Here is a 16,891-nt window from a genome sequence, read left to right on the forward strand (position 1 = left end):
AATAGAGCATCTGGAGAGGTGATCAAAGTCTCTCTTAGGTTACAGCTTTTTTTTTCTTTTTTTCAGAGCTGGGGACTGAACCCAGGGCCTTGCACTTCCTATGCAAGCACTCTACCACTGAGCTAAATCCCCAACACCAGGTTGAAGCTTTAATGCACTTCCCTGTGCAGCACAGTACTGCCTGTAATTGCTAAACAGTAAATACTGACTCTTTGATCTGCTGAAAGAAGCTCAGAGAGGCTAGTTTCCTTTTCACAAGAATGGAAAGTTCCCTGAGGCCCAGAGTGGAGACACTATGGTTTACAGCCTTGTCTGTTTGGTGCATTTCATGCTGTGACCTCACAAAGAACCACTGTGATGTAAGAATGAGTGTCCTCTGTATAAGACAGTGGGCCAGCCTGTTGAATTTGTCCATAAGGACCAGGGAGCAGGTTAACGTTGACCTGTGGGACTCCTTGATAGCTGTGTATTTTGTTAGTTGACTGGTTATTGTAACTCACAACCTGTGTTCACCAGATCACAGGGATGGACATCACTTCTATTAAGAAGACTTTGGGCAGTCAGTATAGGGTGGCATTCTTTCTTGGCCAGGGTTCATATGGCAGTGTGAAATTGGCCTGGCACCGGAGAACACAGGCCCTGGTTGCCATCAAAACGGTAGAGATCAGCAAGAACACCATCAGGGCAATCCTGTCCGAAATGACCACTTTGGAGTTACTGCACCATCCAAATATAATTTCCCTCTTCCAGATCCTGGTTACAGCGAACCAGATTCATTTTATTTTACAATATGCTCCAGGAGGCAACTTAGTACAACTAATAAGTGAGGAGGGCCCATTGCCAGAAGAAAAGGCTAAGAAAATGTTCGGACAGATCGTATCTGCCATAAGACATTGTCATAGTCTGGACATTGTCCATCGCGACATCAAGCCACAGAATATACTGATAGATGGAGAGGGCAATGTTAAGCTGATCGACTTTGGCCTGGCAGTCAAATGCAGACCTGGTACATTACTGAGTAGGCACTGTGGAACCAGGGGCTTTAATGCCCCTGAACTGGTATTACGGCAGCCATATGATGGCAAGAGTTCTGATGTGTGGAGTTTGGGCGTACTCCTATATTTCATCACCACTGGCTACTTTCCCTTCAGAGGAAACACCATCGATGAGATTGAGCAAAAGATTACAACGGGGACCTATACCGTTCCACATCACCTGTCTGGGCAACTCGAAAACCTGATACATCAAATCTTCACGGTTTCACCAGAAATGAGGCCCTCTATAGAGGAAATTGAAAATCACCCATGGATCAAGAAATGTGAGTTAAAAATCCCGCCCATGTCTGACCCAGATTACAAAATTATAGAAATGCTGTGTGGCATGGGGTATAATGCCAAGGACATCTTGGAATCCCTCCAAAAGAAAAGATACGATGAGCCAATGGGGGCATATTTGAGCTTAAAAAATCATGTAAGCGAAGGGTATGATCTTGCATCTATCACTCCAACCAAGCCTGGGGATCCGTGCCCTCCGCCACCCCCATCACCAGCACATCCCTCTGTCTTTGGCCTTCCTCTCAGGAGAAGGGCCAGTGAGCCCAACTTTGGCCTCCTCCACAGACAGCCCTCAAGGGAACAGAATCCTCTTGACCTCATTCTATCAGGACTCAATATGGGCAGGTGTGTCTCCATGCCTCCTATTGCGGTATACTATCCTAAGAAGCAGAGAAGCACTTCTACCCGTGCCCTCCACTCAAGACCTGTAGCTTCCCCATGCGTCTACAACAACATGTTGGGAGTTGAAATAATCCTGCCACATAAGCAGGACATTGAGATGAATACATCATCTCCCCCTCAGACGATGGGATGGTTTAAGAGACTCCGCAAAGGAATCGGGGACTGTTTTTCAAGACTTTGCTGCTTCCCAAGGGCTCCAAAGAAAAAAACCCAGCATAGATCCTCCAAGAGAGTGGCCCCCCTGAAAAAGGCAGCAAGCAGTACCATATAAAAGGGTAAGCTAATGTGGGAGGGTGCATCTCCACTCTGAATTTTATTGTCTCTGTCTTTATTCATGTATTCTCACTGGAAATATCAGAAGAGTATACATGGGGTCTCTTGGGTTGGGGAGAAGTATGTCTACTCCAGCTGGATAAAACCCTGCTCATTTCCGTACCATCTGAGGAAGAAATATTTTTGGAGAATGCCTAGGTGGTGCTGATGTAACCGAACTAGCAATAATCAGCAAGTGAGTATGGGTACAGCCAGTCTGAAAGGCGGCATATAAGGCTGTTCTCTATGGGGAACATATTCAGATAGAGACTCTGCTTAGGGACCTAGTGCCTGGCAGAGTGACAGTGGTCAAAGTACTAAGGGGCCACCTCCATGTCTCCCTACAATTGAACTGGACAGGCGGAGTATACTGAGTCCTGTGAGGTCTGACAATGCTGCTTGAATGAATACATTGGGATTCAGCTGTGGATACCCAGTTCTTATGTATCCTGCATGCAGCAGAGAGGGGTCAGTGTCACTAGAAGTTCCAATCTGGCATTCAGAGACTGGTCGTACAGTGTCATGCTAGTCTTACTTACCATCTACTAACCAGGGCTGAATAGCTCCTAGAGGATCTTTCTTGCTACCAGGCTCAAGGCAACTAAACCTCAAAATGAATGTCCCAGGACACTGACCCGTGGGCTCCTAGGTTTCTTTCCCTCCCATCATTTGCTATGCTACCAACAAGGAGACCTATGTTCCCTGTGAGTACAGCAAATGCCTGTTCCATAGTTCACAAGGAGCAGAAATGGGAAGTTTCAGTCCACAACTCTGTTCTTGCTGCTTTCCCTAAGCTGCAGTGCATGTGCTGGCTTGGTCAGCTCCTGATCAGGCCACTGGGCATTCAAAGTGACATCTATTCACGTTCCTACACGTGCTACATAGCTAGGACACTCCTTCCCAGTCTTTCATACAAACCAAACTCACTGAGGTCTCACTCTAAAGCTCGAATTTCTTTGAACTAGCCATCCTCTTGAGAATCTACTGTAGTAGGCTTGGGGCACTGTATGCAGCAGACAGCAGCAGACTTGAGGGACATGGGAAGTGGGCTTCAGGTGTGAGAGCTTAAGTGCCTCCAGGATGTGATCGTGAACCACATTTCAAAAGTGCTCCAGCTTTGGAAAGTCCAGACTTCTGTCTACCATGTCTAGTATGAGTCTCAGTGCTGGGCTGAAGGATCCCACACGGAGATTTAGAGAATAATACACAGTGCTTCTATCATGGAGATCACCCGGCTTGTGTGACATGCTCTTCTGTGGGAAGGATAAGAGTAGGCACCCAGCGCATCTCTCTCACTGTGTCCAAGAAAGATGCAAAAGTTGTGAGTGAACCTCAAAGCGGCTAAGCCTGGGAAACTAGAAGGGTTGCTCCCTAAGCATTTGCCATCTTTCTGACACTCAGTCCTCTTCCACATCTGAAGAGCCTGGAGCTGGGACTCTCCTCATTTGTCAGAGGTTAGCCTCATGACATATGTCCCTGCATTTCCATGGGATTTTGTTGGCAGGATGTGGGTTCTTCGTCATGGTTAGGGTTCAGTGCCCTAGCCATCCAGCTTGCTCTTTGCATTCTGGGCAGAGCATGTTCAAGTTCTTCCCCTACAGCATCTGTGTGTCCAGTTCATTGCTAGAGTTAAGTCTTCTTTCATAGGCCTCACGTCATTCTTTCCTAACTGGAACAAGTCTTCCAGTGTCAAAATGATATCTGAGATTCAATCCTGTGCTCTAGGTTTACTCTGTGTCATGCTATGATCAGTTATCCAGTCAGAAGTCATTGAATAAAAATGTGCTCTGTCCCAAGCCTTCACTCACTCCTGGGTCCAGGGATCTTTAGGCCTGAAGACCTATCTGTCCCCAAGCAGCAGATAACCTGGCAGAATCCAGGAAATCAGGAAGACAAAAATGATGGTGTAGTTCTGCATGCAAACAACTAACTTGGTAAGAGACAAAAGAGTATGCATGGTAGTCCAGGGCATCAGAAGAGACACTTTTGTGAGAGTTACAGCAGGAGAGACCCTGGAAGAAAATAATAGAAGGCACAGAGGGCCATGGCGGAAGCTGTGTGACCTACAGCCAGCATCAATCTCTGTATATGTTGCATATGATGTTGTCTTTTTCTGATACTGCAGTGTTTTGAGTCACTTAAGAATAAACTGTAAGTTTCTCCTTTAGGTGAAAACTCCTGAAATTCCTCTTGACTTTCAGGCTCTCTCAGTCTTGAAGGTCCACACATGGAAAAGACCTGAGGGGTGCACTCTCCTGAGTCCTGAGGATTGGAAAGGTCAAGATAGTGAAGAGAACAGTGGGAAGGAACAGAGTCAAATAGAAATGGGGCTCATGGTGGCATCCCAGAGTCTAGAGGCCCCGACCTTCCTTCACATGCACCTGTAGGCGTTTCAAACTCAGTGGTGGTTCTAAGTAAAAAGTGTCACCAGGCACCTCTATGGATCTGTGTGTGTGTGTGTGTGTGTGTGTGTGTGTGTGTGTGTGTGTGTGTGTGTGTTCATGCTTCCTATCCAAATCAAAGGCTCCATAACCTCGAGACAACATTTTCAGTGTCATAGGAATATCTTTCTACTCTAAAATATAGCTGAAAAGCGGCCCAGTTATACTGACTTGGCTTTTTCTCTCATGTTTCACCATCTATCCCTGGTCTCCTTAGATTTCTCCAGCTGAGAATTTTCAGTAAGTTAGGAAGCTACTATGAGTCTTCTGGGATTAGGCTGCCCTGAGCTGGAGCCACAGTCCAACAAGTGTTCACCAAATGTTTTTGTCTTCATTGCTGCCAGGAACAGAGAGCAGTGGGTCTTGCTTGGCTCTGGAGGAAACTGTTGTGTAATTTAAAACTGATGTATGTAAATATAATGAGGGAAGTCATAGTAACTGAAGGTAGATATTTAGAGGCAGAAACAAGAATAGAGGTCATGACTGGTACTCTTTACTGGCTTCTTCACAATGATTTCCTTGACCTCTTTCCTACTGCCAGATGAGCTACCATCCATACATCCCTACATACTTAGTCATTAATCAAGAAAAGGTACTATAAATGCAGTGGACAATTAGGCAGTGGCATAATGTAAACAAATATTTCCATCCCAATGGCCTAAAGTTGACCAAATTTCCAGGAAAGTGTCCAACCCATATGGGAAGGGGCAATCCCTTTCTGGCATTTCAGTCACATCAGGGTGTGCACTTTTCCTGTCACTTGGATCTGTAGAAAACTTGAATTTGTCTTATGTCACACTTTCACTCGGGTATCTATTAGGTGTCTCAGCCACTCACCATCTCCTCATCAATTCTATCCTCCATTTGTTTAAGTTCTAGGATTTGTAGCTGCTGTGTTTATCTGCAGATGATGGTCAATAGAATCCCTCTGGAACCTAAATTCAGACAGTACATAGAGTGTCTGCACTCTCTGTATCCCAGAGTCAGCATGAGACAAAGCCCAACAACACATGTGAACTCTTCCCTCTCACCCTAAAGGACATGGTGATCCATTAGCTTCCTGATACACAACATCCTGACATCCAGCAGTCAATGGCCTTAGCAGTTCTTAATGGCCTCTGGCTCTCTCAAGTGCAGACTTTAGTCATTAAGGAAAAGGGAAAGGATCCATAACTTCTCCCTTCTCTGTACTTGCTCTAGTGTCCTTCCCTCCTGAGTGCTTTCGCAGTTCCTCTAGTTATAATCTACAAAGGGAGGTCTCATTCAGTCGGAGGTTCTGAGAAATGATTATTCTGTCATTGTCCTGGAAACCTGGGTTTCAGTCCCCCTCACAACTAATTTCTTTCCCTCCTTCAGCTTCCCTCCTGCAGATAATGGTGCATTTGAGGCCAGGATAGTCATGGATTCCTGAGTACAAGGACAGTGGCTCATTGTTGCTAAGGATCCCAACTCAAATTACCAACACTGGACTGAAAACACAAACTAAGCATTGTGACGTGTAAGGCTCTCAGGAGAAGCCAGATCCCAGTGGCATTAGTGTGACAAACAAGCTGTGCCCAAGGAGCTGACACTCTGGCAGAGTCCAGGACATCCAGGAAGACAGAGGTGGTGAGGTAAGTCTGCATCAAAACAGGTAAAAACAGTAATAAAACTGTCAGTTCCCATCCTTGTACAGGTTATTGGGAAACACTGTCCCTGAGAAGACAGCTCTGTCGAGCTGAGCCTGGAGAGAAAGAAGGCATGAGAAGGAAGGCAATGGCAGCCATGTGACAGGCAGCCATCATGAATGACTGGACCTGACGAGTGTCTGTGATACTGTGATAGATATTTATGGACACCCTAAAAGGAAATTTATTGTGTTTCACCTCTTAGTGAAATGCTGTTCTCCACGCAGATCACAGACCCTGGGAGTGTTGGGTATTGCTACCTGCCAAAGGCCTGAAGTGTGCACTACTGTTGTGCTGGTGGTGGGATTGTCAGAAGATGAGGAGGCCATCCTGATAGAGACAGTGTAGGAATCCCAGAAACAACAGGCCATGTTGCTGCACGTGGCTAACCATCGTTGATTTTGCATGTCAGTTTCTAAGCTGGTAAGGAGTGCAGATAAAAACTGTCACCAGAGGTAATCCTGAACCTTGGTTGTACACCAGCACTGTAGTTGGCTTTATCTCCCATGCAGACACTCAGTCTCCCTCAGCACACCCTCTTACTGTCCAGGAATTTTATTAGCTATACAAATAACACACTGTGTTGTTACAGGTCGAATGACCTAGCTCAATCCTCTGTTCTCTTACATTCTGTCCCTGTCCTCTTTTTAGATATCACCAACTATGACTCTGACATACAATGAAGCAGTCGAGGGCCATGAGGCTTTTCTGACTGAGGCAACACAGCCTGGAGCCCAAATCCCGAGGCTGTGCACCAAAGTCCTTCCGTTTGTCACTGGTGAGCAGAGTCTGACCTGAAAGTCTGGACCTGATCTCTCAGTGAAGGCAAAACCACTTGACCTCTGATTTTGAACTGCAATTGTAGCTAATGCTGCTATTGATTTAAAAATCTAGTTCAATATGTGAAAAAATACACTCTTCAATCTCCTGGAACATTCTGTCTCAGAGAGGACCATGTCTACACGTCAAAGGAAAGACCAGGTGAGGAAGATGGGGAGGTCCCATGTGGATTTCTCACTATGTGATTGATCTCAACCCACTTCCCAAAGTTCCTTTAGTTCCAGCATCAAATTAGTAGGCCTAGGATGAATAGAGCCCTGAAGTGCTGATAGAGACTGAGGGCTCCCTGGGTGGCGTGTCCCATGAAGAGACCCTTCAGGATCTTTGGTGTGGGCAGATTTCTCCTCACTCTTTGAACATCATAGGTTATGAATGCTCTCCCTGAACACTCCGATATTCACTGGTCAGTTTACAGTCCTGCCTACCACTTCAGGAACGTTCTCCCACTCTGATTGACTTCTGGGATCCAGCTTCCTTTTCTATAGAGGGTGCTTAGTGCTGTAAAACGGGAATCTGACTAACACAGTGTGTTGAATAGCTGGCCTTCTGTAATGCCTAGAAGCAGCACAAGATGGGGCTAATGGATCCAGTCATCCCTGTATCCTTCAGCACCATAGAATTTGTGATTAGTTATCAGCACAGAAAACCACTTTTCTTTGATTCTATCTTTTCTAATTCTTTTCTAAATACTAGAACTAAATACTCAATACCAGAACTGACCTGATTGTGTAGGAACATGGGAATATCCTCTAAAGTTCTACCATCTACACACCCTCTGCTGTCCTCTACTTCTGGGCACTTGATCCCTGTGACTGTCTTCCTGGGATGTTCACCCTCTCGTCTATTTACACATCTTCTCTCCAGAGTCTCAGTATAGTGTCATTATGTGAAGAAGCTATGGATGCATCATGACCAACGTAGTGGGGACTCTGTCCTTATCATCCCATGGTATTCCATACTCTCAATTGTCACTTGCAGATCCTGGTGCTTTCCCACAAGAAGTTGCTCAATGTGGCTACCAGGCAGGCCAAACAAAAGCCTCTGTCTGCAGACAGGAGGGCACCAACAATGTGTCAAACAACCTCATCTGCATTGTCACAAGCATCTGCAGTGTGGATATCTGGTCAACATGGTATGGCCCCTCCCTTCCCTGGCTGCCACCATCAAGTGTCATATAGGTCATCCATTTCAGTGCCAAGACCTAGAGTTCTTCTGCTGGTTAGGACTTGGAAAAGGTCCAAGTGCAAATGTGATGGCGTTTTGTGTTATTGGTTATTCCTTAAATGTGGGAAATCTGTGTATCCAGCTGTTACAAACTGCCTTCTTCTCTTGGTTTTCTTAGAATATGAATGGAGATCAGACATTCATAGAGAGTGAAGCCATGTCCACCTGGTCCTACCGAGCAAGAGTTGGTAGCTACAGTTTGATAAATTTGACTAAGAGAACCAACAGATAACTTCCACTGTTGTCTGAGTTGTTGTTTTTTAGTGTCAGTGTGATTATCTGAAACAAAATATTTTTAGTTTCATTTCAATCCAGTGACTTAACACTTCCTGGTATACTGCATTAGCACAGTGTAGCTAAGGCACTACAAAGGGGCTACCCATGTTCTATCCACAGGCAGGAGTGTGAGAAATTAATGCATGCATGTATTCTTGCTTGCTAGTGTTCATCTAAAGGCCTCTGCTCTTATGAAGTCTTTCCCTAAGACTAGGGAGTGGCACTGCTAAAATTCTTGTTACTTCCCATGTCATTTAAGATCATAAAATCGATTCTCTACAGACTTGCTCACAGGAGAAGGATCATCTAGAGGATTCCTTTGTGAAGACTCTCCCTCCAGGTCACATTTCCTGTACTAATTGACAGTTATAATTAAAGATCATGAATTTCTCCCAGTGGCCACCTCGCCGCTCAACATTGAAAACTGTCAGACTTGTGACTAGAGGCTTTAGCTTCTCATTTTACCTAGGGTCAAAGCTGATATCTTGTAGAGTGTCCTTTCTGGCCTTCTCAGTTTCTCCCCATATTATAACTGACAGTGTTTCCATTCAGCCATCAGCTCAACACTATGATGTATGTACTGTATCATTGACTAGTACTTTCTAGGCAGAGATAAAAATTTCACAGCAGACTTGTTGGCCTTCAGGTTGATCTTTTTCTTTTTCTGTTTCCTCTTCCAGGTCTTTTGACAGTTGTGGAGCCCCTCTCACCAATAAAGGTTAGCAACTTGTCGGGCTTTCATGGCATTTATGGCAGTTAGATTGTGCTTCTTAGACTAAGTCCAAATCAGTGCTGCTAGGTATGTATGATGCTTATATACTTTACCCTAATTTAAACAGATGGTGTGGGCACTGAGAACATGTAGCCCTGCAAAGCATTTTAAATTATTTACATATTTTCTCATTTACCTATTCACTCTCCCCTACATTCTGTCTGTAGTCTGTCTCTTCTATCTCTTCTCTGGTTTTTATATCTTTTGTTCCGTCTTTTTCTCATTCTTGGCATCTGTTTCTGACTCTCTCCTGTTCTCTTTCTTACTGCCTAACTCCCGCTTTGTCTATCAATCTGTCTCTCCCTTGCTCAATCTCTATCTCTTTCTCTGTCTCTCTCTTCCTTTCTCTCTCTCTCTCTCTCTCTCTCTCTCTCTCTCTCTCTCTCTCTCTCTCTCTCTCTGTGTGTGTGTGTGTGTGTGTGTGTGTGTGTGTGTGTGTCCATGCATGTGGGGGCAGGTAGCATGTATATTTCCTGGAGAGCCTGTGAAGGTCAAAGTTTAACTCAAGTGAGGTCTTTCTCAAACTCATAAAGGACCTAATAACTGAACTCTACTACCTATTATTGGAAAAGCTTTTGTAGGTGAAGAACCTGAAGGATCTGAGGCTGTGCCAGTACATGCTGGAGAAATACTTGACTGGACTCGGGAGTAGGAGCCTAGACATTGGCCCACAGAAGTGCTGTTCTCCTTCTTTGGATACCCGTCACAACAACACAATCTTCTCTGTCTACTGGAGTTGTCTTGGTTGTAGATTTGGAGATCCTCAATATCCCAGCTTAGTTCTCTAATGTTAAGTCATATCGACTCTTAGCATAGTACTTTATTTGCCACTGTTCTTTCTACCTTTATTTTGCCAGAATTTTCTATGGGTAAGTTATTCCATCTATAACACTTTATGATGTGTAAGCCCACACGAAGGTACCCAGAGCCCCTACACAATGTGCTCTTATTTACCTGTGAGAAGTCCAAGCCAGTAACCCCAATCTTAACTCAGTGGTGAGAAGGAATTTAAAACTTAGAACAGGACTTGTTTTCATTCCTTTCTTGTTAGTATCATTCACAACTTCTGTAGAAGTTGGGAGTCCAGAAAGCAAAGGGCGGGATTTTCTCACATGATCTTGACCCATGTTGGGTTTTTTGTCTTCCATCTCCACCTTTAACATTTAATATACCACATCTCTCCAAAGGTCATGCCTATTCTAGTGTGCTGCACTCAGTGAAGAAGTTGGAGGAAGTGTCAAAAGAGTGAAGGCCAAGCTCTGACTGTGACAGAGAGTTTGAGATGGACAAATGATGCCTTGAAAAACACGTGACTTTTCGCTGTGACCTCCATCTACTGTAAATAACCAACAACCTGTTCAAGGATCAATGTGCCTCTGAGATGAGGACAACAAGGTAGAAGGGAGTCCACAGAAGGAAACGGGTCTGAGGGCTAACACCATAACGCTTCCAATTCTGTCTTCTAGGCATCACTAAGAAATCTATATAGTCCTACCTCCCAGAAGATGAGTGAAGGTGTTACAGTTAGGATGACTGTTGACATGAGGCTCTCAGAGGTTCACCACAAATCGGAAGGACAAGATTGAGATTGCCATTCTTACGGTCTTTCCATAGTCTCCCCTTGCAATTAGAATTGACCATCACTGGGGACCTCATCTATTAGATGAAGGTAAGATGATCATCTTAGGAAACCTAGTCTTTGCTGCTGAGATACTGGGATTCCAAACAACTCTGAGAGGAGAGGGTACAAAGTGGAGCTCAGTTCTGCCTCTCATACCACACATAGCTGATGTCCTGGGGTTCTGTTCTCAGGAGGCATGGAGGACATGTATCTATTTCATGAAAAAGAAACTGTTACGAGCAGTCTGAGGTCCCTGTACTTAGAGCAGAGTCTTTGATTGTACCACATCCTAAGCAAGAGAGGTTGGAGACATTTTTGCAAATGACAAGAGCCACCACTCTCCCTGCAACTGTTGTAAGGGATGTTCCCTGTACATCTTTATCCTATGTGATGCAGGTGTGAGTTAGATACTCTGACTAGAATAACAACTCAATGATTCTAAATTATTGATATATGGAAGGACAGGGTATTGGTTGTGTCTTGGTAAATGTACCCATGTCTGTCCATGACTGAGTTAAGTAATACACTGTGTCCTTGTGTGAAGGGGAAACCAAGGCCCTTCTGAGGTCTCTCCTGACAGTGACTGCCCCAACAACAGAGAAACTCATCAAGTTTCTCAGGATCTTTCCTTCCTCCTGGCTTATTTTGAAAACAGTCTCCTCCCCAGACACACCCATTTCAGTCATTCTCACAGCCATGACCTTGACACAGTCTCGATATCTTCCAACTCATAGCACTCTCTTTGTGTAACATGGAAAGTTCTTGGTCATGCCCAGTGTCCTAACAATTCTAGAGTAAGCGTGCTTTACTGCACATTTAGACTTGTCACAGCAGGCTTCATTCTTGTGTAACATGGGCAGATGTCGGCCATGCCCTGTTTCCTAACAACTCTAGAATGAGCCCACTTCACTTCACAACTAGGCCTGTCACAGCAGGCTTTACTGTGAGCCATGTGGACATCTTCTTCCTTCTGTATGGTTTCCCTGTATAGTAGACAAGGGAATGATATCTCAGGATATCCCTCCACCATGTTAGTCTTCACAGCTTCTCCGTCATGTCCTTGGCCTTTTGAGGTGAGCCAAAGCAGCAATTCCATCCATTGCAAAAGGCAGTAACTCATACCCCATTCTTTCCAGACATGGCCCAGATCTCACCTCCAAACTATTTACAGCACTTAATCCATCTCTCAATTCTCTGAGGTCCAGATGATGAGCTGGCACTTGAAGGGAATGCAGAGGTGACATATCCTCTCATGATGATCCTCAGAGAATTTAGCTATTAAGACCAAAACAGAGGGAGACCATGACTGCAAGCTGACCTTTGTGAGCAACATATCCTCTCAGGACATGAAGCATTGACATTGGGATGTCTCTAAAGAGGCAATGGCCCATACTCTTCATAGCAGAGGCTTCTGTCTATTTAAAACTCGAGGGAGAAGTGGGCTCCTTCTCCCATAGATGTGAGCAGGGTTGTCAATTTCTTCTGTCCCAACACGGATCCGTGGATCACATATCTGATTCTTTCTGGTCCCTGGAAATCCCAGGATCCTCTGAGTTTAACATAGGCAGCCACTGGGATACAGGTCAGTGTGGTCTCTAATGTTGCTGTGCCTCCATTTGCTGCACATTGTGGCTACATTGCAACCATGCTCTCTGGGTTCACAGAATGCTATGCTGTACTCTAAGCTTTCCCAGTCTCAAGGGTGGACTCAATCTGGCTTGTTACTACCACTTTTTTTGGAGGTTGCATCCTGAAATGCCATGTGCTCTTCATAATTCCATTAAATGCTTTTACTATTGTTTGGTACATATGAACATTCGTGAAAATCTACATAAAACTCTACATACAAGATGTATTCAAAAACAGTAAATGCTGTTTTTCTAAGCCATTATATTCCTGAACCACTGCTCCAACCCCACTAGTTATCAAACCCCCAAGATTGGCTCTGTCGCATCTGGCCAGTGATTCCTGGGGATGTCTCCTTCTGGTTCTTAGCAATGACCCTGCTGCTTTAGGCAGGCAGACTATGTCATTTTTCTCAGATGGTTGCTGTGAAGACCCTCTCACTTGTATTGTCTGATGTGCAGTCAGTTTAACATAGCTTGCAAGAAGCAGTTGAAAAGACCACTTGCAATGTTGTGGTCATGGGCTTAATTGTCAAGGAAACTCGAACACATGAGACTGACGTGGGTAAAGAAAAAAATTGTGAAATAGTCTCAAATTCTCAGTGATGTGTTCAAATATGTGATGCTCAAGATGGTGCTTAAAATTTGGAGAACTCATTTGTTAGTGTAGAGCCTAAATAGTCCTTTTTAAAAGGCTAGGCTAAGGCATAGCCAGGCAGAGTCCATACTGTTATAGTGCAGTACTGAAAGACAAATCTACTAACAGCCTTTGGCATTCCCACAACTGTGTAAAGATAGATGGTCCTACTAGATGTCATAAATGATCCTTTTATTGTAGGTAACTGTCATCTTTTAGGATTTTATCCTCCTTATCTGTCATGTGTCCTTGCTGTCTCTAAGACTATGTCATGTTCTTTTTTTGAAGTACCAGCCTTCCCATAATCTGGAACATTACAAAATTTGGATGATGTTGCAATGAGGGGTCGGCTGGCATATGCCCTAAGTAGAAGCTGAGTGAGTTGTGGGGTTTTCCTGAGTTCAAGGTACTTGAACAGAGTGAGGCAGGACAGGTACCCACAGTCTGGAATCACTGGTCAAGCTTTATGTGTACACTGCTCTACTGTGGGTGGCAGTGCACAATGAGAACTGGACGCTTAGCTGGCTTTATCCTCACTACTCTCTCACAGGTTTTCATCTTGGACCAAACTGGTTCTGATCAAGGCACAGTCTAGTATGTGATAAGTTTCTATTTATGGGTTGGTGGATAAGTTAGGATTCTCAATAGATACTGTTTTGTAGACCACTGTGTGCCTCTGTTTTGAGCCCTGCCTGTGGCATCACCAAGTCATGTGATCCCTCCAGACTTCTTCCCAACATTTATCATCATGTATAAACCTTCCATCCAGCTCTGAGAATTCATTTTCCAGAAAGTAGATCATCCTTGGATGGCAATGACATCTTTGGGCCCTCATAAGCCAATCCTGGTGGAGAGTAGAGATCTGTCAGTCATTGGAGGAAAGAGTCTCTTCTGGTTCATGATGAGCAGATTCCAGGCGACTTTTATCAAGTGTAATAAGGTGATCTAGACCCTTTGTTTGTTAAGTAACTGCCCAGAAAATTTATTTTACCCTCCTCCCCCACATTTGCACAAAAGGCATAAGAAGTCTACTGGAGTCTTTTGGGTCATTAGGGCCCTGCTTGTGTCTTTAGCAAGGTACTGCTCTGCGAAGAAAACTCTGGACAGTGGCATATCTGCAATGTGTCCCTACATTTTCATGATGCTCCTATGAGACCAGGAAATAGAGAACACACAGTAACATCAAAATATAAACTGTTGTATGACTGTTGGGCTGTGCACAGTAGACTGGGCATTCTTCAGAAGTACCATTTAGACATTTTTCAGCTATGGAGAAAGAACCCTTTGTCCATCATCTTCACCGCTGGTTGTGTTTATATTTGTGTCGCAGACCTTGAGCTTTTGAGTCTCCAGGGGGAATCTTGGTCATGTCACTGCAGGATGTGCAGTGGGTCTCCTTGCTTGTCTTCTGTACATTGATAGCACAGGTGATGCTTTCTATAACTCGGCGTAGGTCCCTGAAGGTGTAGTTGTGTCTCTCTCCCTCAGTACCCAGGATCTTCATGTTCTCTGTGCTCACCCCATTCTCAAAGTTTTGTAAAACTTGATCCCCAGTCATGGTCTGTCCACAAGTGACAGGGCATTTGATGTATACTTGAGGACACCCCTGACAGGTTGTTTCCAGTTTTTACCCCATTGTAGGGAAGAGAACAAAGACCTGCAGATGTCATGTTGTTCCCTAGTATGGGCCATGCAGAATAAAATTGGGCAACCAACAACAGAATTGCTGAGTGCTTGACCCTGACATTTTCTACAGGATGTCTAGAAAGCCTCTGGACAGGCAGCATGGCAGAAATCAACTCTTTCCAAAAAAAAAAAAAAAAAAAAAAAAAAAAGGCCTGCTGCTGACACTGGATAGAGCACAAACAAGCTCTCTGTCTGACTCCTTCAGCTCTTGCATATCCCCTTGGCTAACATTTCAGAGCTTCTGATTCTTCAGACATCAGGTTAGAGGGACAGGAATGGCAATGAGGGTTTTCTTATTCATTGGTAGAGTGCTAGAATGTCTGGTATGTTCAAAAATTATTGGGAAAGAGCTGGGAACATATCTTCTGAAAAAATATTCCCTCCATTTACACAATCTCCTTCCTTTTGTTCTCCACATCCAGCTTTTTGATACTGAAGAGATTGTTCTACCTGATGAGCCCAGGCCTAGAAGATGGACTACATCCAAGAAGCCTGGCCCATCTAAGGCCAAGTCACATCTTTAAGAAATATTTGAAAGCATTTGTGCACGGGATAAAGGTGCAAGGACCAAAGTCTCCTTAGACATTCCAGCCTACAGAGGGTCTGACAGACTCAGGTCAAAGGTTACGTCTGAAGCCTAGATCATGAAGAAGGCCCCACTCCACAGGAGAAGTCTGTGGCTGATGCTGTTGCAACCAGGACTATGATTGTGAAACTTGTGTCTGTGGATAGCAGATTCACGAATCTTGTGCCCAGGTATCCACAGGCCTTTTTTCATACATTCCTTGGTATAACTTTGCAAGTCCTGACTTTGGAAGTGTTGGGTCCTTCTGCTATCTCACTTGACATATAGTCCAAGAAAGATTTTTACCCCTTTAAGGGGCTGGAAATAGACTGGACTCACAGTTACCATTAAAACTGAAGTTCTGTCCTTTATGGTTATTGGCCCTTTTAAAACTTGTTTGACTGGGAACAAGGCTCAGAGCCTGATATTTCCAAGATTCTCCCCTACAAATTCAGAAACCCACAGCTCAAAGCAGTACAGATAACACTCAGAAATTAATCCAAGGACAAGGTGTCTGACATGAGAATCTTACAGATTTATTTAAAGGTCCAGGACTCACCAACACTACACCTACGTAGAATCATTCAGGGATTCCACCGTTAGAATTTGGGAGCTGCCATTCACAGAAATGACCACTGGAGACTCTTATTGACATATCATGGCCTCCATGACCCATAGTGCTGTGACTGCCATGCTCTCTGTCAAACTCCATAGGATGTCACCATTAGTAGAATACTAGTGCAGGGCAGCAGAGCAGTACAGTGGTCCTAGGGTGGTGTCATGGTTAGTTCTAGGAGATACTGACATCACACCACCCTCTACATCTAGAATGAAAGGAAGGGGAACACAGGAGGGAGTGTGTGATTGAATTCATGGCCCAAAGCAGGCTAGGTGTCAGCTATCAGTCTGAAAGAGCACATCTGCCTCTGTATGGAGGATTCAGATCAGGAATGTGACCGGGACCAGATGATTCAATTCTCGCAAGAGAAAAGTCCTTTACATGACATCTTGCACCACAACAGAACAACCACAAGATAGCTTGTCCTTATAGGAACTGACACACCAAGGGCATAGGGGAAGTCTCTGGAATATACAGGATTGGTTGAGTACCACACAGGATGGCTGACAAGCTAGCAGAAGTGTAGGACACACACTGAGGTCAAGTGCCAGGTATCATGACCTATGTAGCCACACAGCTGGACTGAAGGGCTTTATTGCTCTGACTGAAGCAGAACCAAAGCAGGGCCTGCCTCAGCCTCCATCTGTACCTTGGCTCTAGTTGCTTCTTTCTCTTGCAAGTCACAAGCATCATGAGGCAACTGCCTTGGTTCCCGAAATCACATGGTCTTTGTTCACGTTAAAGACAGGGCATTCAAGAATGTATTCTCCTCCTACCTATGTGCTGGACTAGGGACAGGAGATCAGATCCCTAGGCCTGGACTTCTGACCATTCCCATAGTGTATCAGGGAAATATTTAACCTTGGATTT

The 16,891-nt window shown here is 44.6% G+C and overlaps 1 protein-coding gene and 1 long non-coding RNA gene across 9 annotated transcripts in view; one reads left to right on the forward strand and one right to left on the reverse strand.

Annotated features, from left to right (window-relative positions):
* Positions 1 to 16,891, reverse strand: part of LOC148004493 (uncharacterized) — a 107,113-nt gene that overhangs the window by 29,596 nt on the left and 60,626 nt on the right. The window lies entirely within an intron of this gene.
* LOC148004496 (putative sperm motility kinase W) lies at positions 53 to 15,773 on the forward strand. 8 transcript variants are annotated; one of them, XM_087559384.1, is made up of 9 exons: positions 53 to 2,011; positions 5,846 to 6,102; positions 6,808 to 7,137; positions 7,975 to 8,128; positions 9,177 to 9,214; positions 9,841 to 10,663; positions 10,735 to 10,937; positions 14,908 to 15,097; positions 15,260 to 15,773. In XM_087559384.1, the coding sequence occupies exon 1, from the start codon at positions 526 to 528 to the stop codon at positions 2,005 to 2,007; it is 1,482 nt and encodes a 493-aa protein (XP_087415510.1). In that variant the 5' UTR covers positions 53 to 525; the 3' UTR covers positions 2,008 to 2,011; positions 5,846 to 6,102; positions 6,808 to 7,137; positions 7,975 to 8,128; positions 9,177 to 9,214; positions 9,841 to 10,663; positions 10,735 to 10,937; positions 14,908 to 15,097; positions 15,260 to 15,773. The 8 variants fall into 8 exon arrangements, with proteins under 8 accessions (XP_087415510.1, XP_087415512.1, XP_087415515.1 ...); XM_087559386.1 differs by lacking the exon at positions 14,908 to 15,097 and having other exon boundaries at positions 9,841 to 10,012; positions 10,456 to 10,663; XM_087559389.1 differs by having other exon boundaries at positions 53 to 1,318.

Source organism: Rattus norvegicus, chromosome 7 (genome assembly GCF_021556685.1).
Source record: "Rattus norvegicus strain SHRSP/BbbUtx chromosome 7, alternate assembly SHRSP_T2T, whole genome shotgun sequence".
NCBI classification, from domain to species: Eukaryota; Metazoa; Chordata; class Mammalia; order Rodentia; family Muridae; genus Rattus; species Rattus norvegicus.

Bases quoted from the DNA above. Each gene is read 5' to 3' on its own strand.
- LOC148004496 (XM_087559382.1), top strand. From the start codon at position 526: ATGGACATCACTTCTATTAAGAAGACTTTGGGCAGTCAGTATAGGGTG.